Source organism: Neophocaena asiaeorientalis, unplaced genomic scaffold (assembly GCF_003031525.2).
Source record: "Neophocaena asiaeorientalis asiaeorientalis breed wild unplaced genomic scaffold, Neophocaena_asiaeorientalis_V1.1 scaffold540, whole genome shotgun sequence".
NCBI lineage: Eukaryota > Metazoa > Chordata > Mammalia > Artiodactyla > Phocoenidae > Neophocaena > Neophocaena asiaeorientalis.
Genome location: NW_020172141.1, coordinates 2,704,426 through 2,726,540, shown reverse-complemented (window position 1 = coordinate 2,726,540; position 22,115 = coordinate 2,704,426). Strand labels below are relative to the sequence as shown.

Genomic DNA, 22,115 nt, shown 5'->3' with positions numbered 1-22,115 from the left:
TCTTAGGTGTTTTCATCTGGATCTACTGCCCTTTTCAATATTTAGATTAAGAACTGAATGGCTGAAAGCAGCAAATACTAAAACTTACATTTACACAGACATCTGACTCATCTGAACTTGTTTCCTTTATTGTTTTGCTTGATATGTATGATTATTTGATCCACAGTGTTACGCCAATGAATCTGAAGCTCCGTGAGGGCTCCGCCGGGACAGGTGGACAGAGGTTTCTCTGACTTAGAACAGTCATGCAGTATGAACCACTGGCCCTTTCTATTCTTCTCGGCCTGTGCTGCTATTAGACTTTAAAAAATATTTTAAAATGCCGGTTTCGAGGCCTCCAGGAAGTAAAATGTTTAATTATTAACCACTAGTGGTATTAAAATATTTATATGCCTTTTAGTTCTACTTAGTTGAATTTGGTGGAGAGGACAGTAAAGGATGCAGTGCTTTACCTGGGGTCTAACAGTGCTCTCAGCTCATCTGAAAACATAAGGATTCAGACATAGCTTGCTGCTGAGACCCTGCATGGATCTGTCTGAAATCACCTGTGTTAATGGAATGTTTTTACCTTTAGCCACTACGAGCAAAACAAGCCCACGTCTCAAAACCGAGTCTAATAAGGAAAACTATTGCGTCAGTTATTCCCACAGCAAAACTGCCCATCTCAGATCCATTCTGAGCTCTGAGCCCTGCATTTTGGTTAGAGTTGGAGAGCACTACATATCCCCCTCCCCGTATGTCCCTTTGCGGGTGGGGTGTTCTTTTCACTTTACAACTCAAGGCAAAATACTGGGAAATGATTCAGGATGGACAAGCAAATGAATGTTCTGTAACATGGAGGAGACTGACATTCATGATTTTACCTGATCTGTCCACGAACCAGAGGTCTGTTCTTTGTCCTATTCATGTTTGAATCAAATGGAACCTCAAAAAACTGCAAAAAGATTGAAAACAAAACAAAACATTAAATACAGTGTGAAACAATTATTCTCTTCTGCTTTAATTCTACAGTTTTTTTTTCACAGTAAATTTCATTTTAATTTTGATACTACAAACTCATACTCTTGGTACTCTTTAGAGAAAAATTCTCCGGGAGAGACACATTTTAAAAAATATATGCACTAATTACCAGGAACATGCACAGTTCTACTTTTACCCGCTTTGAAAACCACGTGTTAAACACACAGTTGCATTCCTCAAAGCCAATGTTTCAGGTTTAGAGCATTAGTGCTGTCCACAATTTCAGAACTTTTCACACATCCCAAAGCCTGTGAATCAACCAAGAAGCAGATGACCACGGGAAATGGGCTACTAGAGCCAAAGCCAGGTCTGAAGGGAACAAGATGCCAGATGAAACCATACACAAGTGATGAGGTTACACCGAGACTAAGGCCAATGCCCCTCTGCCTGGGACAGCTCTCCTGTACACCTGAGACCAGGGTATCACACCTGTCACTGTCTTATGAACACAGCAAAGTGCCCGTGGGGATGGAGACTTAGGTGGCTTCTAGGTCTGAGGCTGCAGGAAATATTTAGTGTCTGGAGCCTTGGTTTCCTCAGCAGCAAATGAGAACAGTTGCTCTCACCTACCGACGTCGGGCAGTGTGTGACGACACTGCTGCCATGCAGGCCAAGAGCTGCCGCTTCTCCCCAACACCTGCACCCACCCACAAGACTCCCAGCCCCTCACAAACCCGACCCTTCCTTCAAGACTAAGGTCCGGTTTAATTGAAGCCTGAACCTCTGACCTGATGTGATCCCCTCCTCCTTTCAATCCCCATGGCACCTGCCTGAACCACTTGGAAATGTGGCTGCACCTGAGGTGAAATCGAAATGCTGCAAATACAACAATCACTTGTCAAGAATTACAGAATTGAAAAGGTGATAAGTCTGTTTCTGATTTCACATGATAGCAGTGTCACTCTAGTTGGTAAATGAAAATACAGACTGTCCATTTTTTGGTTCAGTCTTTTTTTTTTTTTAACTTTACTGAGGTCCACTTGATATACAATAAACTGCATGTATTTAAAATATATGATTTGGTTAAGTTTTGACATCTGTACACACCCCTGAAGCTATCACCACACGAAGACACCGCACGCATCCATCTTCCCAAAAGCTCGGTCATGCCCCCTTGCAGTCCCTCTCCCCCACCCTCCTGTCCACACCTCATCCTTAGGCAGACACGGAACTACTCTGTGCCCCTATAGACTATTTGCATTTTCTAGACTTTTACGTAAATGGAATCAAATAATATGCCCTCTCTTTGTCTGGATTTTTTTTCACGTGGCATAATTATTTTGAGATTCCTCCTATCACTGAGTGTATCAATAGGTCATTCCTTTTTACTGTTAGTATTCCATGACATGGTAATACCGCAATCTGTACATCCATTCACTTGTTGCATATTTGGGTTGTTTCCGGGTTTTACCTATTACGAAAAAGCTGCGATGAACGTCTGTGTATAAGTCGCTGCATGAACACATGCTTTTATTTCTCATAGGTAAACACACTAGAGTGAGTCATCGAGGAGATGCATGTTGAAACTACTCAGGAAACTGTTCCACGAGGTGGATTGCCATGTTACCTTCCTGCCACCAGAGTATAAGAGGTCCAGTCCCAGAGCCTCCAAGAACTAAGCTTTGGGTCATCTCTCGTGGCAAGGAACTACAGCCGTCCAAGGACAAAGGCACGCGGACTGGCCAGCAGAAGAAGGTATTTATAAACACCAGCTACAACCCTGCGACCAGCTGCAGAAACAAGGAATGTAATAGTTCTGAGTATTTTCTCCTTGTTTTACTATAAATATGTTTGTATATATAAACCACATTTTTTATTTGTCTCCCATTCTCCTACCACTGAATATATGCTAGTAATATTTACTCTCATGCCTCAGTATTGAAGTTACACAGGATCAGCTGGAAGAGAAGTGAACATTCCCCCAGAGATGAATAAAGGGACTTTGCCTCCTCTTTCAGGGAGTGGATCAGTGAACTGTTGGTCGTAAGGAGAATTTCATCATGTTCAGTGTACACACAACTTTTTGCTATCGCCTTATCTGGAAGTACGACTGAAGGGTGTATCCGAGCGCCAGGCCGACAACGGCGAGCTGTGATGGGTCTGTGCCGCGTTGATTTAGCTCACCGGGAACCATGCTGCCCGGAACGCCCTCTCCCCACAGCTGTAGCTTAGGGGCAGCCACGGAAGCACACATGAGATCTGGAAGGTGGGAGTGCAGGAGCGGCCATGTTTACACTTGCAAAACTGGTGTGAGGTCTGGCTCTACTGCGGCTCACACGTGGCAGCTGGGATCCGTTGGCTCACCTTGCTGGCCCGAAGCGGCACGGGGCCCGCAGCTGCCCCCCGAGCTTGTCCACGTCTTGTGATCCTGGGCCAAGTCTGTGTGCTGTTCCATGGTCAAGTGCATGCTCTCCTGCAGGTCAACCTGCATCATCAAAGGTGCAGGCTTGGAAGCAGCAGGAAACAGACTCGTGGTCCAGTCTTTTCTCATGCACTTCTGCTCCTCCTTGTGGATTCCGGGTCACTCCTGCTCTCCTATGCTTTCCTCAGGCCTGGCACCAGGTACAGGGGCAAGAGGCTTACGGGACTGCATCACATCCATGGTCCCACCAGGCCTAATCCCTTATATCTCTCAAGTGGTTCCGACATCCTGATCAAACCTTAACTGATACAGGCCTCTTCTCTAATACTTTCAACAGGGCTGCTGTTTAAAAGTAGTTAACTGTCCAGTATGACCATCTTATGATCTCAATGACAGGCTTCCTGAGATATGTGAATTTCCCATCCTTAATGTTAAAGAGAACTACGCAAATAGGCACTCAATTAATAATTTATTAAATAAACCATCACTGCAAATAAGTATATTTGTAGACTGAACTACATGTTGAAACGATTTACAATTTATAAGTGTTAAAAAATTCTTTGAATGTGTTCAAGTTACACATAATTAAAATGTTCCGTCTGTCACATTCCCTCCCTTCCCCGATATTCAAACACATTCTATAAGTATTTGAACTATTAATTTCACAGGACTAATGAGGATTCCAATTACAAATCATGTTATTTAAATGCTGGTAAGGTATTATCCAATATGACACAGAAACTCTTGTACAAATAACTATCTTGGCAGTTCTCAAGTCTGTGTGCGTGCGCGCGCACACACACACACACACACACACACTTAGTTCAGGAATTCTAATGAATGGTTTCATCTGGATGAAAAAAGATGTTATATTTTCTCTGTTTCTGGCAAGTCAGCCATCCAAAGATGGGAACTGAGGACTAGAACACAGCAACTGAACTGCAGGGTGCCAAAACTTGGCAGTAGCTTCTGACTCCCACGAATGCTCGAATTTATCAGGACAAGCGTCATCTGGGTAGAAATACCAAGCTGACCAAGGCTTCTGGTTCGTTCCAGCGAGGGCTAGACAGCCCCTCCGAGCGCGTTATGCTGCTTTACGCTGTTTCTCGTGCATCTCCCGTAATGCCTTTCAGTGAGGTTCACTGCTTTGGTTTGGCTATTGAAACCGCATCCCCGAGACGTAAGGCGGCGGTGACACAGATGAGGAATTTAAACATTTTAGAACATATAGCTGGCGTGATAATCTACTCACATTTTTCCCCTGTGCTTTGCAATTTTTTCATAATGTTATTATCATTTCAGTTGGCTCCAACTACGTCTGAAGCAGAGAAGTAAAACTGCTACAACTTGTGTTGAAAATAAAATACAAATGTCGTCTTACCAACCCTTAGAACACACTGTTCGGCCCGCCTTTTCATATACCCTTGCTGCTGCGAATGACACCCCCAGTGATACGCTTCGGTGAACACACTTGGACAGCCGCTCAACCCAGGCCTGTCCTCTCGGGCCCTTCCTTTAGAAGGCTCTAGTCATTAGGTCTCAAATGGCCATGTCACCCAGTACTTTACCCCCTGCCTGGACACAGTGACTGGTTTACTGAGTGGTATCGGACTCAAACAGTCTTTCCTTGGGATTTTACAAACCAAAAGCCCAGGAAGGTATGTCCTCCCTTCTCTTGGGTTGCCTGTGGCCATGGAACAGGATAAAGGGAAGTGGAGGAGAGGCCCAACACTGATTCCTTGGGTCAGCTTACCTTCAAGGCTCCACCTCCACCCTTTCCAGTTGAAGCCAACACCATATGGGTCCAGGCCTCTTAGTTCCAACATCCCAATACAGGAAAGGCTGTAAGAACTTCAAACGTCAGAGCAGTGCATTGCCCAGGAGTGAATAATACTTGCTTTTCCTTCAGCAAACAACTTATTTTCTGTCTATGTTCATTTCCAAAAGAAGCTTTTCTCTCAGTCTCTTTCCCTCATAAAAATCCGTCGTTCTTCTGGAATTCTTTTCATTTAAAATTTCCCCTTTAATCCCGGCTCCCCACCCTACCAGCCTCCACTGGTGACACTCCTCCTAGTTTCTTGCCCCCCAGCTATCCTATGAGCTGTTATATGAGTCAGGCTCTTGGGGCTGCAAATGGTAGAAACACAACCCAAACAGCTCAAAGAAAAAAATGGGGTTTAATTTCTTACTACAGGGCTGTGCCTGCTTTTAGGAATTACTGGGTCCGGTGCCAAATGTGCTGTCATGATTCTGGCTCTTTCCATCTCTCGCATCTGCCCCGAGTACTCCTGCATGCAGGCGCCTTCCAGGAAGCAGGCAAAATGGCACGGGCAGCCCTAGACTCTCATCCTCCTGGTGGCCCTAGCAGAAAGTTTATTTCCTGATACCTCCAAAAGAAAAGTCCAGAACAACCATGGCCATGAATCCTCACAGCTAGGTGATGATGCGACTAGGCTGTGACCATGGGGAGGGTGCAGGTGGAGAGACACAGTGATACTGTATTGCCCTCAAATCGTGAGTGTTATTTTCTCGATAGGAAAGGACAATTCTATTACCAGAAGAAAATGGGAAGATGTTAGGCAGACGGATGCAGTGAAATTATTTCTAACTCACTGTAAAGCTAATGGCCCCAAATCATTTCATCTCACATCATACCTATAAAATAACTTGCCTACATGTCTCCTAGTTTAAGTATCTGAAAGGCATTAATCATTATAAACACAGTAAATAATTTATATTAATCTTTGTCTCATAATCAGTTTGGGGATCAATAGTTCTGTCTATTTAATAGAGTAGTAAATGGATTACTTTTTCCTCCTTGTAATCACATGAAGATATGGGTCACTATTACACCAACGGGTAAATATTTATTAGATTCCTAATATCAGATTTGTGCTTTTCTATTATACCATGCCTTTATATTAGATAATTATTATTACTCCAGAGAGATGCTGCTCAGATATAAAATATACTTATTAGCCCTTCCAACAGATAACAACATACTTAACGACACTACTGAATTTTGTAAGCTAAAATGACACAGACATCAAAAGCAGGTCGAAATACAACTTGGCCCTAGTGATGAACTTCCTATTCCTATTTTGATTAATTACACGCTATGCAAAAAGTAGATGTGTTCTAGAGATGTCTGCAAGTCAGGCTCAGGAAATATTGACTTTGATAACGAGGTGCAACTTTTTCTTCCCCTATGCTAAATAATGGGGGCAACGTTCTTCTAAAGACTCAAAGGAAAAACAAACGTGTGAACCCTGTCGGAGTTTGTTTTTCCATCCATCTTCTCAAAGCTGTCAACAAGTGTTTGTCATTCCAGTATGGCTCACAGCCTCCCAGGTCCAAGATAATGTCTCAATCGGTCTCAGACCAAGTTAAAAGGGATGTTAACAAAAATAAATAAATAAAGCACTGGGAGAGGCACCTTATCCAGCAGGGTTCCACATACCATTACTTTCAGCTTACAAATCAGTTAAGATACGCGGTCAGCCATGGCTCTTTTGTTGTTACCAGTGTTCGACTGCCATACCAAGAATAAACAAATTAAGCGAGACTCGCTGTTCCCATTGATTTTTCCCCACGAGGTATTTGAAATAAGGTGTGTATGTGCTCACGTGGTGCTGGGGGAATGTTCCCCTCCAAACATACTACTCAGGCCATCGCTCATTAAGCTGTATTTTAAGGCTTCACCCTAAAAGGTCACCCAGCACTTATCAGAGGCCTGAAGTACCATATCCTATAAGTAAAAGAAAACTCAGAAAGTTGCACTGGTTTTGACGAGCTTCAGAAATGGTGTTATAGGTCACCCTTTCTCCTCCCAGAGGGAACTCAATTTGTAACACTGCTTTCTGAAAAGACATGGAAGGAAAACACAGCAAAATATTTACAAGATCTGGGTAGAGAGATGTGGGGTGAGTATTCTTTTGTATTTTATAATTGTCTATAAAGACCATGTATGTTCTACTTGGAAAAAGAAAAAGTAATAAAAATTTTTACCTAAATGATACAGATATAAAATCTGGACAGACCTTCGTTAGGTTAACTAATAAAGAATAACTAAACTTATCTAGTAGAAAGCCAATATCAATGGAGCCTTAGTCAATTAGAATCCTTTTTTTCCCCCAGAAAGAACCACAGGATAAAATGTTGATCCTAAATATTTCTCAAGGACACCCATTTCCCTCCATCCTTGGTGCCACTCCTTTAACTCAGGCGACCATTTTATTTTGCCTAGATTACAGCAGCCTCCCCACACTTCCTATCTGCATTACAGATTACCCCTACCAATTTCTCACACAGCAGCCAACACGATCTTTTCAGGTACAGACCTGATCATGTTAGTTCCCAGCCTAAAACTCTCCACGGCTACCTGCTGCCCAGGGAATAAAGTCCAGGCACTCACGTGGCACAGAAAGCCCTTCACAGAAGCTCTGGCCCCTTTACCTCCCAGGGTCTCATCTTCTCTCGCCCTGACTGCTTCCCTCTACGGGTCGGAACCTCCTGTCAGGTCCTCAGGGGCAGTCTGCCCTGCCCGCAGGGACACTTCGCGGTGCTGTGCCGCATCCATCATTAGCGCAGAGCTGACTTACTGGTGTGCCCTACACTCTGCTTCTCGTGTGTGCCTCGGCAGTGGGGCTCTGCCCCAACAACCGCCGACGGGACAAGAGGGCTCACTTCAAGTTCAGAGTCACCAGTTTCAAAGGGGGCTTGTACCACTCCCTGGCGAGCCCCCTGGACCTCTCTAGCCCACTGGCTCTGCTCCCCTTCACGGGAGGGTGGGGGGCGAGTTCAATCTGGTCCGCTCTCAACCGATGGGTGCAGCCTCCTCCTTCCCTCCACCTGGGCTGGCGACCCTGTTCCCTCCCACCTCCTATGAAACCTAGTCCATCAAGCACCCCTTTTCTCCACAGAATGGTGTCTTTTAGCTGGATCTTTCCCACCCCTACCTCAACATGCTTAGTTTTCCCCCAAGCCCACACGTCTCCCCGTGTCGTCAGCGGACTTGAGCACAAGGTTAGCATTTGGAAAAGAGAGGACGTGGTCTCTGCTCCTACCGCACATGAAGTTCGGGCCCCTAATCTTAGCCAGCACGGTCAACAGCAAGAGGTGTCCGGGGCAAGGTTAAGAACCCTCCAGAGATCTCGCAATAAGCTCCAAGGGATTTCTATTCTAACAGCTGCCAAGGACCATAATTCCATCTTTGCAAAAATCATTTTTAAAACAGGTAATTCTGAAGGCCAGTTTTGAAGAACAATAAGTAAATGCATTAAAGTCCACTAAAGGCGAGTAATATGAACAGACTATTTAGATTGCGAATTTTTTTATTAAACCCAACTTTTTAAAACTTGGGTCTCACAGATTACAGGAACCTTTCCTCAACTAGTGCTACTTCATCCTAATCTAATGGGAACAAAAGACTAGCAAATTAATAAAGTCTTGTGGATCCCTCCACAACTATAAAAAAACAGGCATGCTTACTGAAACCATTAATGGTGATAAACTATCAATAATATGACAAGTCTGACCTCTGAAACAGTTCCCTAAAATACTACAAAGAGCTTAAATGCCACCATTAAAAAAAAAAAAAAAGAACATGAACATTTTAAAAGGCAAGAAATAAGTAAAATCACCTTTATCTAGGATCCATGGCAGAAGAACGAAACGATACTCGAAAAGAAAAGGTTATATCACAAGGTGAGCAGTAAAACTGGCAAATCTACAGAGATTCAGCTGCTGCTCTGATACACATCTGGTCCAATCGGGGCGGAGGTGGGAGCTACAGAAATCATTAAGCCATCGGAGATGTTCCAAACAAAGAAACTGTAAAATTCTTAACTATAAAACAAAGGAAACACACTTAATCCCTCAGGGGTTGCAGTATGTATTTCAACTGGGTGATGCCGTCCCTCGTGAGGACACGTCGATACACCAAAACCTGGAGTAACACAAAACCTCCCCCGTCCGCATGTGGCCCGGAGCCAGCCTGCGCCGGCACCCCGGCCCCTGTTGGTTTAATCGTCGCGTTACTCTACACACCCAGGAGGGGGCGGCAGAGAGGAGGAGGCTGGGGGAATCGGGGGAAAAATGTGTCTCACTCATTCTGCCGATCAGAGAATAAATACCTTAAAAATATAGTTACGCAGGCCTTCTGTAAGTGTTCAGTAGCGTGTTGGAAGATTAACACATTTCTTCTAAGATTACGGTTTATTTTTGAACTTCAGATCCTATACGGCTGCAAAGGGAAATGATTCGTCTTCTGAGGAGACATCAACTACCTACTTACTACGTTATCTTAAGCAAAGTGACTCGAAACCGCTCTTTAATGACCCCATTCCCTTCTGTCTCTGAGATTCTGTGATGGGGGTACAATTATAGTGCATTTTAACTTTAGTAAAGTTTTTCTGCTGCCTATTTTCCCCTACAATCCTCAAACAGTCTCTTACCGATTACCTAAAATTATTTTTAAATAACCTTTTGAAAGTCTTCGTGCTGAAAGCAGGTATATTACAAAATGAGCTTCTTTAGGAACTTAAGTGAAAAAGAAAAAAACTGGAATGGTGAATAAAAACAATGACTATTACATCAAAATAATAAATAAATAATAATGGAAATAATACTTGAATCAAAAAATAAAATAGCACATAAAATATATTGGGGCATGTTCAAAGGCTTAAGAAGGGAACACAGGTGTTATATAAGTAGTCATTAAGTGGAATACTTCCGACAGCCTTTTATAATTGTTTCTGTTCCTATATTCCCACTGCTTTCCTTTCAACCTGATTACTGGACATGCCCTGATTCTGCGTCTGATATATTCAGAATATGTATCTAAGCATAGAGTTGGGCCTACAGAGAAGGACCTATACAGTTCCTTCACTGAAACACAGAGACGGCGGAAAATTCTTTTGGTAGGGCAAGACATATGTCATGGGCAAGGGAAGGATACTGGGAAATGTCCCAGAACTGAGAAAAGTTTAAGTATATAACTTCTTTCCTGAGAAGCCAAACAAAAACCTGTGACATGTTATAAGCATGGTTACCGTGTTCTGAGAGTGTAACACGTGCATTGAACACCTTACAGAACGATGCCAAAATAACACAGTGGTTGATCCATGGAAGAAAAGCTTTCCATCCACACACAAAATATTTTCAGTCTTCCTGTTAAAAGCAAACCGGGAAGAAATGTTTCCTTTTCTAAGATATGTGGATCAAAATTCCAAATTAGTTGGAGTTTCTAGGAGAGAAAAGATGTAATAGGGTTCTGACGTTCACTTTGAGTTTTTCAATGGGAATTTTTTTAAAGTTTTAAATTTAATTAAAAATGGCATAAAGAGAACTTAAATATTTCTAACTTTTCTGTCAAATATCAATATCATCCCAGAAAACAGGCCAACATTTAAAAATGCCCATGAATTACAGTAATTGATATGTGACTGTGAACTTACTAGTAGGATCATGCAGCTTAGGTGAATGGCTAAGCTATTTATTTGGTCATCAAATCCCAATACTTAAAGAATTGCAACCGATTACATGTCCATGTAGTTTCTGTCAGCATCACAGTTTTTTGCCTCAGAGGCAATTCTTAGAATATATACGATTTTCTGTGTTTGCACAACTATCCGTGTAAAGTAGCAATCTAGTTTTCTAATAAATATGAGTTAAACGGACAGCATTAATGTCTTAATGAAATACTTCCAAACAGAAAAGGTTTTAATTTTAACGACCACCTTTCTTACCAGTTTTTTAAAATTTTTTTTTTTTTAATTTTAATTTCTTTGGCTGCGCCTCACGGCTTGCAAGATCTCAGTTCCCCGACCAGGGATCAAACCTGAGCCCCCAGCAGTGGAAGCCCGGTGTCCTAACCACTGGACCGCAAGGGAATTCCCCTCCAGTTTCCTCTTAAATACACGCTAATGGGAGGGCAGGCTTTCTAAGAGATGCAAGTACTCCCTTTCTTACTGTTGGTGACAGGAGACAGTGAAAACAGCAGAAAGAAGCCTCCACACTGAGGATGGGTAAAAAAGCAAATGAGGAGGAGCTGGCACCAGGTTAAACTCTAAACGGTACCCAGAGTCAGATTTTACGGACAAAACATGTAAGAACTTATTTGAGTGCACGTCTAATCAGAGATTTTACTTTAGAAATACCAAGTGGACCACCGTTCTCCTATATTTAAAAAAAGCCTTCCAGGGGCTTCCCTGGTGGCACAGCGGTTGAGAGTCCGCCTGCCGATGCAGGGGACACGGGTTCGTGCCCCGGTCCGGGAAGATCCCACATGCCACGGAGCGGCTGAGCCCGTGAGCCATGGCCGCTGAGCCTGCGCGTCCAGAGCCTGTGCTCCGCAACGGGAGAGGCCACGACAGTGAGAGGCCCGCGTACCGAAAAAAAAAAAAAAAAAAGCCTTCCAGATCATGTACTAGTCTCTCTTCTGTGAAGCAGAGAAACCCTGAATTTATGTGCCAGGAAAACAGTAAGTAACTACCACTCCCACAAGCAGCAAACAGAAAGGCAAATAGACTTTTATAATTAAATCTGTAATGATGAAAAACAATGTTGCGTAATGAATGTCTTTATAAAAACACAGTCTGCCGAACTACCTAACCATTAAGACATTTATTTCAGTTTAACCGTTGACAGTGACTTTTATTCCATAACGACACGTGACTAAAATACTTCTCATTCTCTAAAAGACAGTCTTTACAGGTATAATACAAATTAATAAGACAAGTCACACTGGGAAGAGGGGGTTGGGACTTTGTCAACCGATCTTTAACAGATAAATTAGCACTATAACTTATAATTAGGCTTAAAAATCCCAGCCAATATCCACATATGAATTCTTGAAAGAATATATGAGGAACAGCAATAAAGCAGAGTCTAGTTTATACTAGTATAATTTTTCAAAATGACAGCTCTTATAATTAAATATATTTGAGAGGATATGTACCTTAAAAATATATAAGAATATATACCTCATTTTATTTATCATTTATCATAATGTGATGACTTAAAAATTAATTCTATTAAAAGTTTTCTTAAAAAGAAAACTACCACCACAAATCAAGATTTTGAAAGCTATGCAACCAAGAAATCAGATGTAACATTGCAATTAAATGAACAGGCTCGCTGAAGATCTACTGACCACATATATTACATGATATTTAATAATCTAAATTTTGTATTGCTTCATAACAAGTCAATGAGATTACTATTAAGGATATAAAACGCCTGAAATTAAAAACAAAAACAGGGATATGAAAATAAGAATATATTATTTCAATATCATTTACAAAAGAAAGAGAAAATGTTCTTATGAAGGGCAGTAAGGAACTCTAAATTTAATGAGTTTAGTTCGTTTCTAATAAATTCCACTTCTGGAACTACATATCAAGGAAATGATATAGAAGTACAGGAGAAAACCACATGATAAAAATTTAAAACGTCTGCTGCAGGGTTGCTTTTAACAAATAAACACTGGAAGAGCACTAAAGGAACGGTTACAATGTGGTAGGACACCTTGATGGAACATCAGGCAGTCATTAAAGATGATAATTAAGACTCTAAATAATCTGGGAAAATGCTTCAAACACTAATAATATAGTTTATAATTTGTTCAGAGTGGTGGGTCTATGAATTTTTGCTCTCTTTTCCAATTTTGTTTTATTATAATAATGAGAAAAATAATAAGCACAAAGAGTAAATTAAACAGATGTGGCTACATTTAAAGAAAGATTTGCAGATGGTTTGCGAGTATTTTTAAAAATTAAATGTTACATTACATTTTCCAAACCACATTAAATCTTTTAGGTTTTCCAAAACACATTAGAAATGTAAAAGTTTCATCACAAACGCTTTTGAAGGTTAGTTTGAAGGAGAAAGGCCCTTATAAACATGGCAGGTCAAGCAGACTTAAGAGAAGAGGCTTCTTTTAGAAAAGGTTTCTTCACTTTTAAGAAGTCCTCAAACCTATAATTTCCATAGCTTTATTTGTTTATTCATGGCTGTAGCTCGCTAAGGCCATATTTCTCAGAAGTTCTGTTTTATTTTTACTATTATAGCATACTCTGATTTGCTCAAGAATTTACAGACATTTATTAGTCCAGCAAGCTTACGACTACCAGCTGAAACCATTTCTGATACTAAATATCGGAGGTGACAGTGGGATTCTCCCACGTAGACGGCCTCAAGTGTGCACATCTGTAGTTTTCCCACTTTGAGCTGTGATGCTGATGAACAAAATACCTAAGTTTGCAATCACTATGCAATTTTATTTTATTTTACTGCTAAAAAATCCACTGACTTAGACATTACAAAAATATAAAGCTAGGTTATTTCATTTGAAACTGTCTTATGAAAGCTTAAATAATAAAATTGTAAAACCTTTTATTTTGATCAGCTTTTTACTTGAAAGACAGTGCACATTCTCAGCTATGGATTTAGTAACGAAGGAAATATACTTCCCATGAGGTGACCAGCAAATCTGCTATGCAGAAAATAATTGATGGATCCTGGCTAATAGTGTGAGGGTTCATTCAAATGTTAGCTTCTCAAAATAACCAGTCACAACTTGAAGCAGGTGAAAATCTATACTTAGTTTCATGACTAAATGAATGTAACGGACAAGCAAACACGGAAGAGCAATGGGAAAATGCCTTCTTAATACTGATGAGGCTACAGCAATGCACTGACTTATTCTGAACAAATCAGGAATAAGTACCGCTATTAGCTATTACTCACCCAGGGTTTACTATTCCCACGCCTGGGCTCAGTGTTTTGTGTATTAAGCCTTATCTCCTGTAGGTAGGTATTACCACTATCTTCATTTGAAAGTCGAGATAACTGAAACCCAGACAAGTAATTAACCAGGGTCGTAAGGCTTGGATTTGAACCTGGGCCGCCTGAGTCCCTGTGCTCGATCATGGCCCTACACGCCACCCGACACAGGAGGCTTGAGCGTGAGACACGGCTGGGATGAGGATGCTCTGAGGGGCTGTGAGATGGAGACCCTGGCCCCAGATCACAGTCCAGCTCGGGAGATAAGATACTTAATTTATAAAATAATAAGAGGCGGCATGGTAAGATTCACAGAGATGCAGACGATAACTGCCAAAAATAAGGTTCAGGGGTATAATAATAGAAAGAATATGTTTCGGGGCTTCCCCGGTGGCGCAGTGGTTGAGAGTCCACCTGCCGATGCAGGGGACACGGGTTTGTGCCCTGGCCGCGGAGTGGCTGGGGCCATGAGCCATGGCCGCTGAGCCTGCGCGTCCGGAACCTGTGCTCCGCAACGGGAGAGGCCACGGCAGTGAGAGGCCCACATACCGCAAAAATAAATAAATAAATAAATAATAATAATAATGTTTCAAATGATTTTATTCTTTTCCAAAAGAACCACCGACATGCTTAACTGCAGTGGAAACACAAAGTATTGGACACAATTCCAATATCCAACAATATGGGCTTAGTTAATGTAAATTTTGCTTTATTTGTATAATGGCATACAAAATGCTTAAGGCCTTTTAAAAGCAAATGATATTGAGTGACTTGGGAAGTTCATGATTCGGTATTAAGAGAAAAAAATAAAATTATGACATGCCATATACAGTATAGTGCCTATCTGTGTATGTGTATTGAAAAAGATTGGACAAGAGCTATAAACCAATATATTATAACTGAGGGATGCTATTCCCTCTCTAAGGAAATTTTATTCATGTGTGTCCCTTTAATGATCATCACTGTATGAAATATTTGAAAGAACACTTCAAGAACATTTTGGTATTAAAGAGCTCTGATAACAATCACAAAACTGTAATTGTAAATCTGCATGGAGAAAAACAACACAGAAATATAAGCAATTTGCCTAAGGGCATGCCGATGAATCTCGATATAAACTGCATTTGACAACTGAAAATAGCAGTGATTTCCCGATACCGAATTGAAGAGATACCCACTCCACCCCAGCTCCCGGTATGTCAGGACTCAAATCCCTCTTTCCTTTTGACACCCCAGAGAGTGTCCTTTCCAGTCTACCTTAATGCTGTTTATTTTTTCTCCGTTCACCCATTTATTTTAAAGTGATTTGTTTTAGAAAGTTCTTACAGTCTGTAGATAAGCATGCATCAGAATCCTAGCCACAGTCTTTTAACACTAACCTTAAGATTTTCTGTATTAAAAATATAATAACTCGTAGGGAGAATTATTTTATTCTCCTTATCTTTGTTCAGTGTTTTAAAAGAAGTGTAAATATTTGTTTACTTTCACTTTGTATACATTCATTTCCAAAAGGAAAATTACTAGGTTAAAAGCTATAAATACTTTTGGATCGACCACTCAGACATATACATATTGTATTCACTATAATAATGTAATATTTGTTTCATAACACTCAGAAACTTACCGTGTGATTAGATGCTATTTGGAAATGTGACTTTTATGACGTTCATAGTATGCCATTATATGGATAAAACATCATTTAACGGAGCCCATTTCTGTATGTTGAAATTATGTCTAACGAATTTTAATACATAAAATACATGCACGTATTTTGATAATTTAGAACATTTCTAGAAATGGAATTGCTGGGTTGAGGGGAATGTACATTTTTAACAATTTTAAACTATCCTTCCAAAATTTCCCTCCAGAAAGACTGTCCCAATTTACATTCTCAACAGCCTGAGAGGGCCTGCCTTCCAGCATCCTCACCAGCATTAGGTAAAACAATTAAAAAAAAAAAAAAAACCTAAAACATCTTTACTCATTTAATTTCTCATTGATTTAAAAAAAGATTTCTCATTGACTTAAAAAAAGATTTCAACATAGGATGTAAACTAAACCTTACAACTTTACAAAAAGTCTTAAGTTAATAAAGCGCTGATTGTTAAAATGAAGTCATCAGCACATGCAGATATCTGTATGAACAGACTACAGTCATGCATGTTTTTCTGTCTCCTTTCACTATAATTAATTCCAAACACTGTGAATCAAGGTAGAGTTCTTGTTCTGCCAACCTCATAAATAAGATAATCACAAAAAAGAACACCCCAGCAAAAAATGTATTTTGAAGGAGGAGATTCACTCTAAGTTTTGACATGCCCATATCAAAAAAACAAATTAAGTACAGCATTCAAACAACAAGAGTCTCAACTGGGCTTTATGGTGAGAAATTTCCTACAACGTCGGTATGGTGCAGCCAAGCCAACAGCAAAAAAGGGGGTTAAGCAAACTGGTAATGAATGAAAGCAAATCTAGACTTTTGGGTTAAGTAGCAAGAAAAACATCTAAAAAAAGGTATATGTAATTCCCCAGCTTTTCCTTAGAAGGATGCTTATTACTCAGAGGTCAAGTGAATAAGTCACACCTCATTTTTCTGTCATCTCTGAGAAAGAAAACGATGCACACAAACTAATTTTCTAGATTAATGAAGTAATTTTCTATTTTGAATAGCCAAGTATTTATAAAATTAAAATCAGTTTTTGAGGGAAATGTTTCTAAAATTTCTCCTATTTCTGAGCTTTCAGAACAATTTACTGAGCCTCATCTGACCTTGTTTGCAATGACTCAGGATGCTTGCCTTCACAGGAGATTGCTCGAACTCCTAAGCTTTTAAAAATAAATCACCTTTATTTTTCTTTGTTTTGTTTTACGCCAGCGTTTTCTTCCTCTTTAACTTCATCTCTAATCCTTATTACTTTCAATTTTCTGTCATTACTTAAAAAAAAAAGAAAAAAAAAAAGGCTAGACGGGGGCGGGGGTGGGGGGTGGTAGGAGAGGACAACCAACCAAACTACTTGATTAAATGCAATCATCAAAGGCAGCGCTTTTAGGGTGTTTGTTCCTCAATCTCTATTCCAAGCCCTTTACTGTGCAAATGCCTTTGCTTCTCTATGTTTGAAAAAGGATTTCAACTGGAGGACAGAGGTGTGACTGACTTGCAATACTGAAATCTAACCGTTTCAATATGGTTGAAATGGGTGAAGGCGGTCAAACGGTACAAATGTCCAGTTATAAAAAAAATAAATCTGGTGATGTGGTGTACAGCATGGTGACTATAGTTAATAACACTGTATGTATATTTAACAGTTGCTAAGAGAGTAGACCTTAAAAATTCTCATCACAAGAGTACCAAATTTGTAACTGTACGGTGATCATTTCATAATATATATAAATAGCAAATCGTTATGTTGTACACCTGAAACTAATATGCTACATGTCAATTATAACTCAGTTTTAAAAAAATCTAAAAATTCTAATAGATTCAGTAATAAGACTATGAAATACAGTAATTCCATATTTGAACAAAAATTTAGAAAACGAAGATGATGTTCTCTATACACATTTAGAGAAAACATAAACATTCTATTGCTTCTACAGTATAATGCTAGAAAGGCTCCACGTCTAGGACAGTGTTTTTCAAAGTGCAGTTCAGGGGCTGAGTGCATCAGAATCCTCTGCGGTACTTAATTACAAATGCAGATCCCTGGGCCCCGGCCCTGACCTTCTAAAACGAAGAACATCTAGGAGTGGGGACTGGAGCCTGCCTTTTCCATCAGCTCTGCAGGTGAGTCTTTATATCCATAAAATTTCAGAACTACTAACCTAGAATCTAAAGCCGGTGGCGTGCTTGCGACATGCTAACCCACTTTTGTTCCCAACAAAATAGCTGCATGAGCTCCAAAGAAATTTTATCATTACGATAATGGTTAATTACCAAAATTATTCAAAGATTTCAACTTCTGATTTTTAAAAAAAATCAAAGTAAAATGTGTCAACAGAACCAACAAACTAAAGTGTGAAGGAAAACGAAGACCACTCCACGTAAGATCTGTAAGAGTCAACTATTCGCAAATGAACAACTTTCCAGTATGGATCTTTGTGCCCACGAGGTAATAACAGAGATCCCATCATATATATTATTAGGGTAATTTTAAAGATAATTTTATATGTATAGTTAGGCACAGTTGCTCTTTATTCAGAATGAAAGAAAAAACAGTGCTATGCTTTGGCCTTGTGGACAGACTCAAAAAGCATTTTGAAAACACAAGGCAAGTTGGTACCCTGGCTATGATGTCACGTGATGTTTTTGCAAGACGCTACCACAGAGGGGAACTGGGTGGAGGGTATATGAGATCCCTCTGTATCATTTCTCACAACTGCATGTGAGTCGATGATGATCTCAAAATAAAGAGTTTAATTAAAAAAAAAAACAAAAAACCCTCCAAGGGCACTGATTTTATCCAGGTCTGGTCAAAGAACTACCGCTTTGGAAGGCATACTTTCTGCTACTGAAGTTAAGTGGCAATGCTGGCTTTTTTAGCTTATTAAGCTAGCTGATTTCAAAATTCTCTCCGAAAGTGTACTACACCACACATATTCCTTGGGAAGAGGTTTAATTTCCTTTTTCCTGTTTATGTGCTTGTGATCCCTTTTTAGAGGTGAAACCATCTGCGTCCCACATACAAAGCAAAATTAGGCATCTTACAGTCATTCTGTGCCTCTGAAACCCTATCTGACAGAGGCGATGCTTTTCATCTTCCAATATGAGCAACCATTAAGGTAATTCTAAGACCCAGTTAATATTTTCCAGAAAACAGACATTTTCTAACACATAAGTTGTTTACTAAAGCCAACAGATACTGTAACTTTGTATTTTTATCTCGATTTTCTTTAAGAGCACATTAACAAGCATGTAAGCATATCATCAATAATATTCCCAAAGGTCACAAGTGTCAGAGACAACTCGATGAAACGTGAAAAACTATACTCTTTAAAGATCTAGATGGAATGGATTGTGAAGAATCATTGTTTTTTTCCTTCAGACACTAACATTCGTTGAATTTGAAGACATTATGCGGTCTGCATCACGAAGCCTTTTAGTTACAAGTAACTGAAAAACTGCTATTAATATTTATTGTGTAGAAAGGAATTCTTAAACACCAAAGCAAAGAACCAAAGAGAGCTCAGAGACACTGGTTCAAAGAACCGCCGTGAACACCAGGGTTCCTACTGTAAAAGTTCACGTCATTCAGCATCTAGGTTATTAACATGCTCACAAAAAGAAAAGATTTCTGTATGGTAACACAGAGTCTCACTTACGTCCCATAAAGTCAATGCAGACTAAAACTTCACTAATTAAGACTGTACTAGAATTAATGAAAAATCTGAATTAAAGACTAATTTTTCTTAAAAAGGATGTTTCCTTCCTTGATTTCAATTATGATAAAGGTTTCATGAATTTAAAACTTTACTTAATTAGTCATTTTTTTCATCACCCATACTAGAGTCAGGATGAAACTGATTTCCATTTAGAAAACTTTTTCATTCTACAGAATACCATTTCGTAGTTTTAACAATATTTGGTGTTGGTAGTGACAGCAGGCATTTAAAATGCTTGATAACCAACTGTTTAAGTGTCTTCAAATATATTTTGTCAAGTACTCTGTATTATACAATGGGTATAATTACAAATCATGTTTGTTAATTCAATGAATTACACCATTAGCTACAATGGGGGCATATAAACATAGACACAGTGCCCACACTCAAAGATTACTCTTAATAAGAAGAAACTCTTCAAGAACTTTATTATTCTGATTTAATTTGAAAAATAATACTGGATTTCTTCAGAAATATTCCATAATTTGAACCTTTCACAAATCCAGCTAGTACAAATTAGTGTAATTTAACTGCAGCTACAGTAATACAGATTAATGGATAACCAGAGGTCCCCTTAAAGCTTCCTTTAATGTATGAGTCACTAAAGTAATTTATTAACAATTCCTTTATTTAGTCCTAAATATGCATTTGTAAAATATTTCTAATTATTTTTAAAAATACATTCAACAAACTACAGTTATTACACCTTTGATTTTTTGTTTTCACGGAAAGTACAAAAGTAAACTGCAGCCCAATCCAACTAAATGAATACAGTCTGATTACTGAAATACTAAGTTTTAAAGTTTTACTCCATCATTTCTAATAAAGAAAACTAGTGAATAAATGGCTTATTTTTAATAACTTGCGGGGAAATTCTAGGAAAGTTTTTCAAATTCACATTAACCCAAGCTTCATCTGGTCCCTGTGTAAAGAACTTCACAAGCATCAAACATCCCCTCAATAAAGAAGCTACAAGAGTTACCACATTACAAATTTTTAACTTAAAATGTTCAACAAAATCTCCAACTGACTGAACTGTACTGTTTTCTTTAGGAATTAAATAAATCTAAAAGGAACTAAACTCAAAATCAGAACGGTTAAAAAGTTCTAATGACACAATTCTTTCAACATTAGATTATTAAATTTCTATAGTAACAGTGCATAATTTTTCTCTAATACTACCCAAAGATTTTTTATGCTATGATTTAGCATCAGCATAGGCAGAGAATAAGTAAAAATAACCAGGATTATTCTTTGATATAGTTTCTTAGCACAACAAATTTCTTTTTCTTCTTCTCAAATAATATAATAGGTTAGAGGTTAAAATACATGTATATCCCACAGAAAATTTAACACTTTATCAAAAACTGTTCTACAATAGGCCAATATGATTGTCAGTTGGGAAAAAAATACATAAAATTTTATTTTTTAAGATTAGGAGAACATTATGGTTAGAAAATTTTTAAAAAACAAACTTTTATGCTCAGATACTATGACCACCATTCATTAAAGTGCTTATAAACCCAAAGTGAGAGAAAGCAGAGAATCAAGCTAACGCATATTTAGTAATACAAGGATCATACCTCCATGTTGTTTAAAATTGATACATCAGTTGTTTTACTTCATATAAAACTTTTTCAGGTGAATGGATTTCACCATCTACACTTATCCTCCTTCGGAATTTAAAATAACAAAATTACAGAACCTGGTTTCATATACGCATCTCAGGCACAAGTGATTGAACAGCTGTGGAAATCTACGTCTCAAATATCCAAAATTCCTGATATAATAAAATGGTGTAAACTTAAACCATCCATTTCTAATCCAATTACTTTATCTCCTCATCTCATCTGCAATGATTTCATGATGTTTGGATAAGGAATGATGTGGCATTTTGTTCATGATTAAATTCTAACGTAGAATGTAGAAATATTATGGAAAGGGAAACCCAAACAAAAGCAAGTTCAAGTATTTTTAACATAACTATAAATAATGAAAATGTATAGATCACTAAGGAAATGTCTATTTAGAAGGAAGGCATAAACAAATCATTTGTTCATCATTTTATCATTTAATCCCCCAGTTTTTTTAGTTGGAAAATGCTCTGAATGAAAGGGACTTTGTCAAAAAGCTACTGGCTCTGGTTTCAGAATCTCCTTCCTAATTACTCTACCCACCTGATGAATGCCAAGATTGCAACACACGAATCAGCGTTCTTTATTATACTGAGTCTGTCCGTCTAACCCTCCTGTGCATTTGCTACTGTCACATGGTAACAATATAGGCTGTCGTATAATAATTTTAAGGGAAAAATCTGTTTCATAATTTTTTAATATTACTGCTTTCTAAATTACTGCCATTAGAATATTTGAAATGGAATGTTATCTGTTTTACTTGCTGCATCCAGCATATTTTATGGTATAATGTGATCACCCGGTCACATTCAGTGACCTAAAACTATCCCACTGAGCAAAGCCGGGGCCAGGACAGAGCCCTTCTCTCAGTGGAAATGAGCTGAGAATTGGAGCTTCCCCCTCCTACTCCCTTGATTTTTGCTAAGGGGTCCTGC

The 22,115-nt window shown here is 39.1% G+C and overlaps 1 protein-coding gene across 1 annotated transcript in view; it reads right to left on the bottom strand.

The window, feature by feature from the left end:
- COX10 (cytochrome c oxidase assembly factor heme A:farnesyltransferase COX10) overlaps positions 1 to 22,115 on the bottom strand; it is a 113,357-nt gene that overhangs the window by 33,974 nt on the left and 57,268 nt on the right. Inside the window, exon 5 of the mRNA XM_024752551.1 lies at positions 864 to 934. Coding sequence (XP_024608319.1) covers positions 864 to 934 — 71 coding nt within the window. The remainder of the gene's footprint in view (positions 1 to 863; positions 935 to 22,115) is intronic.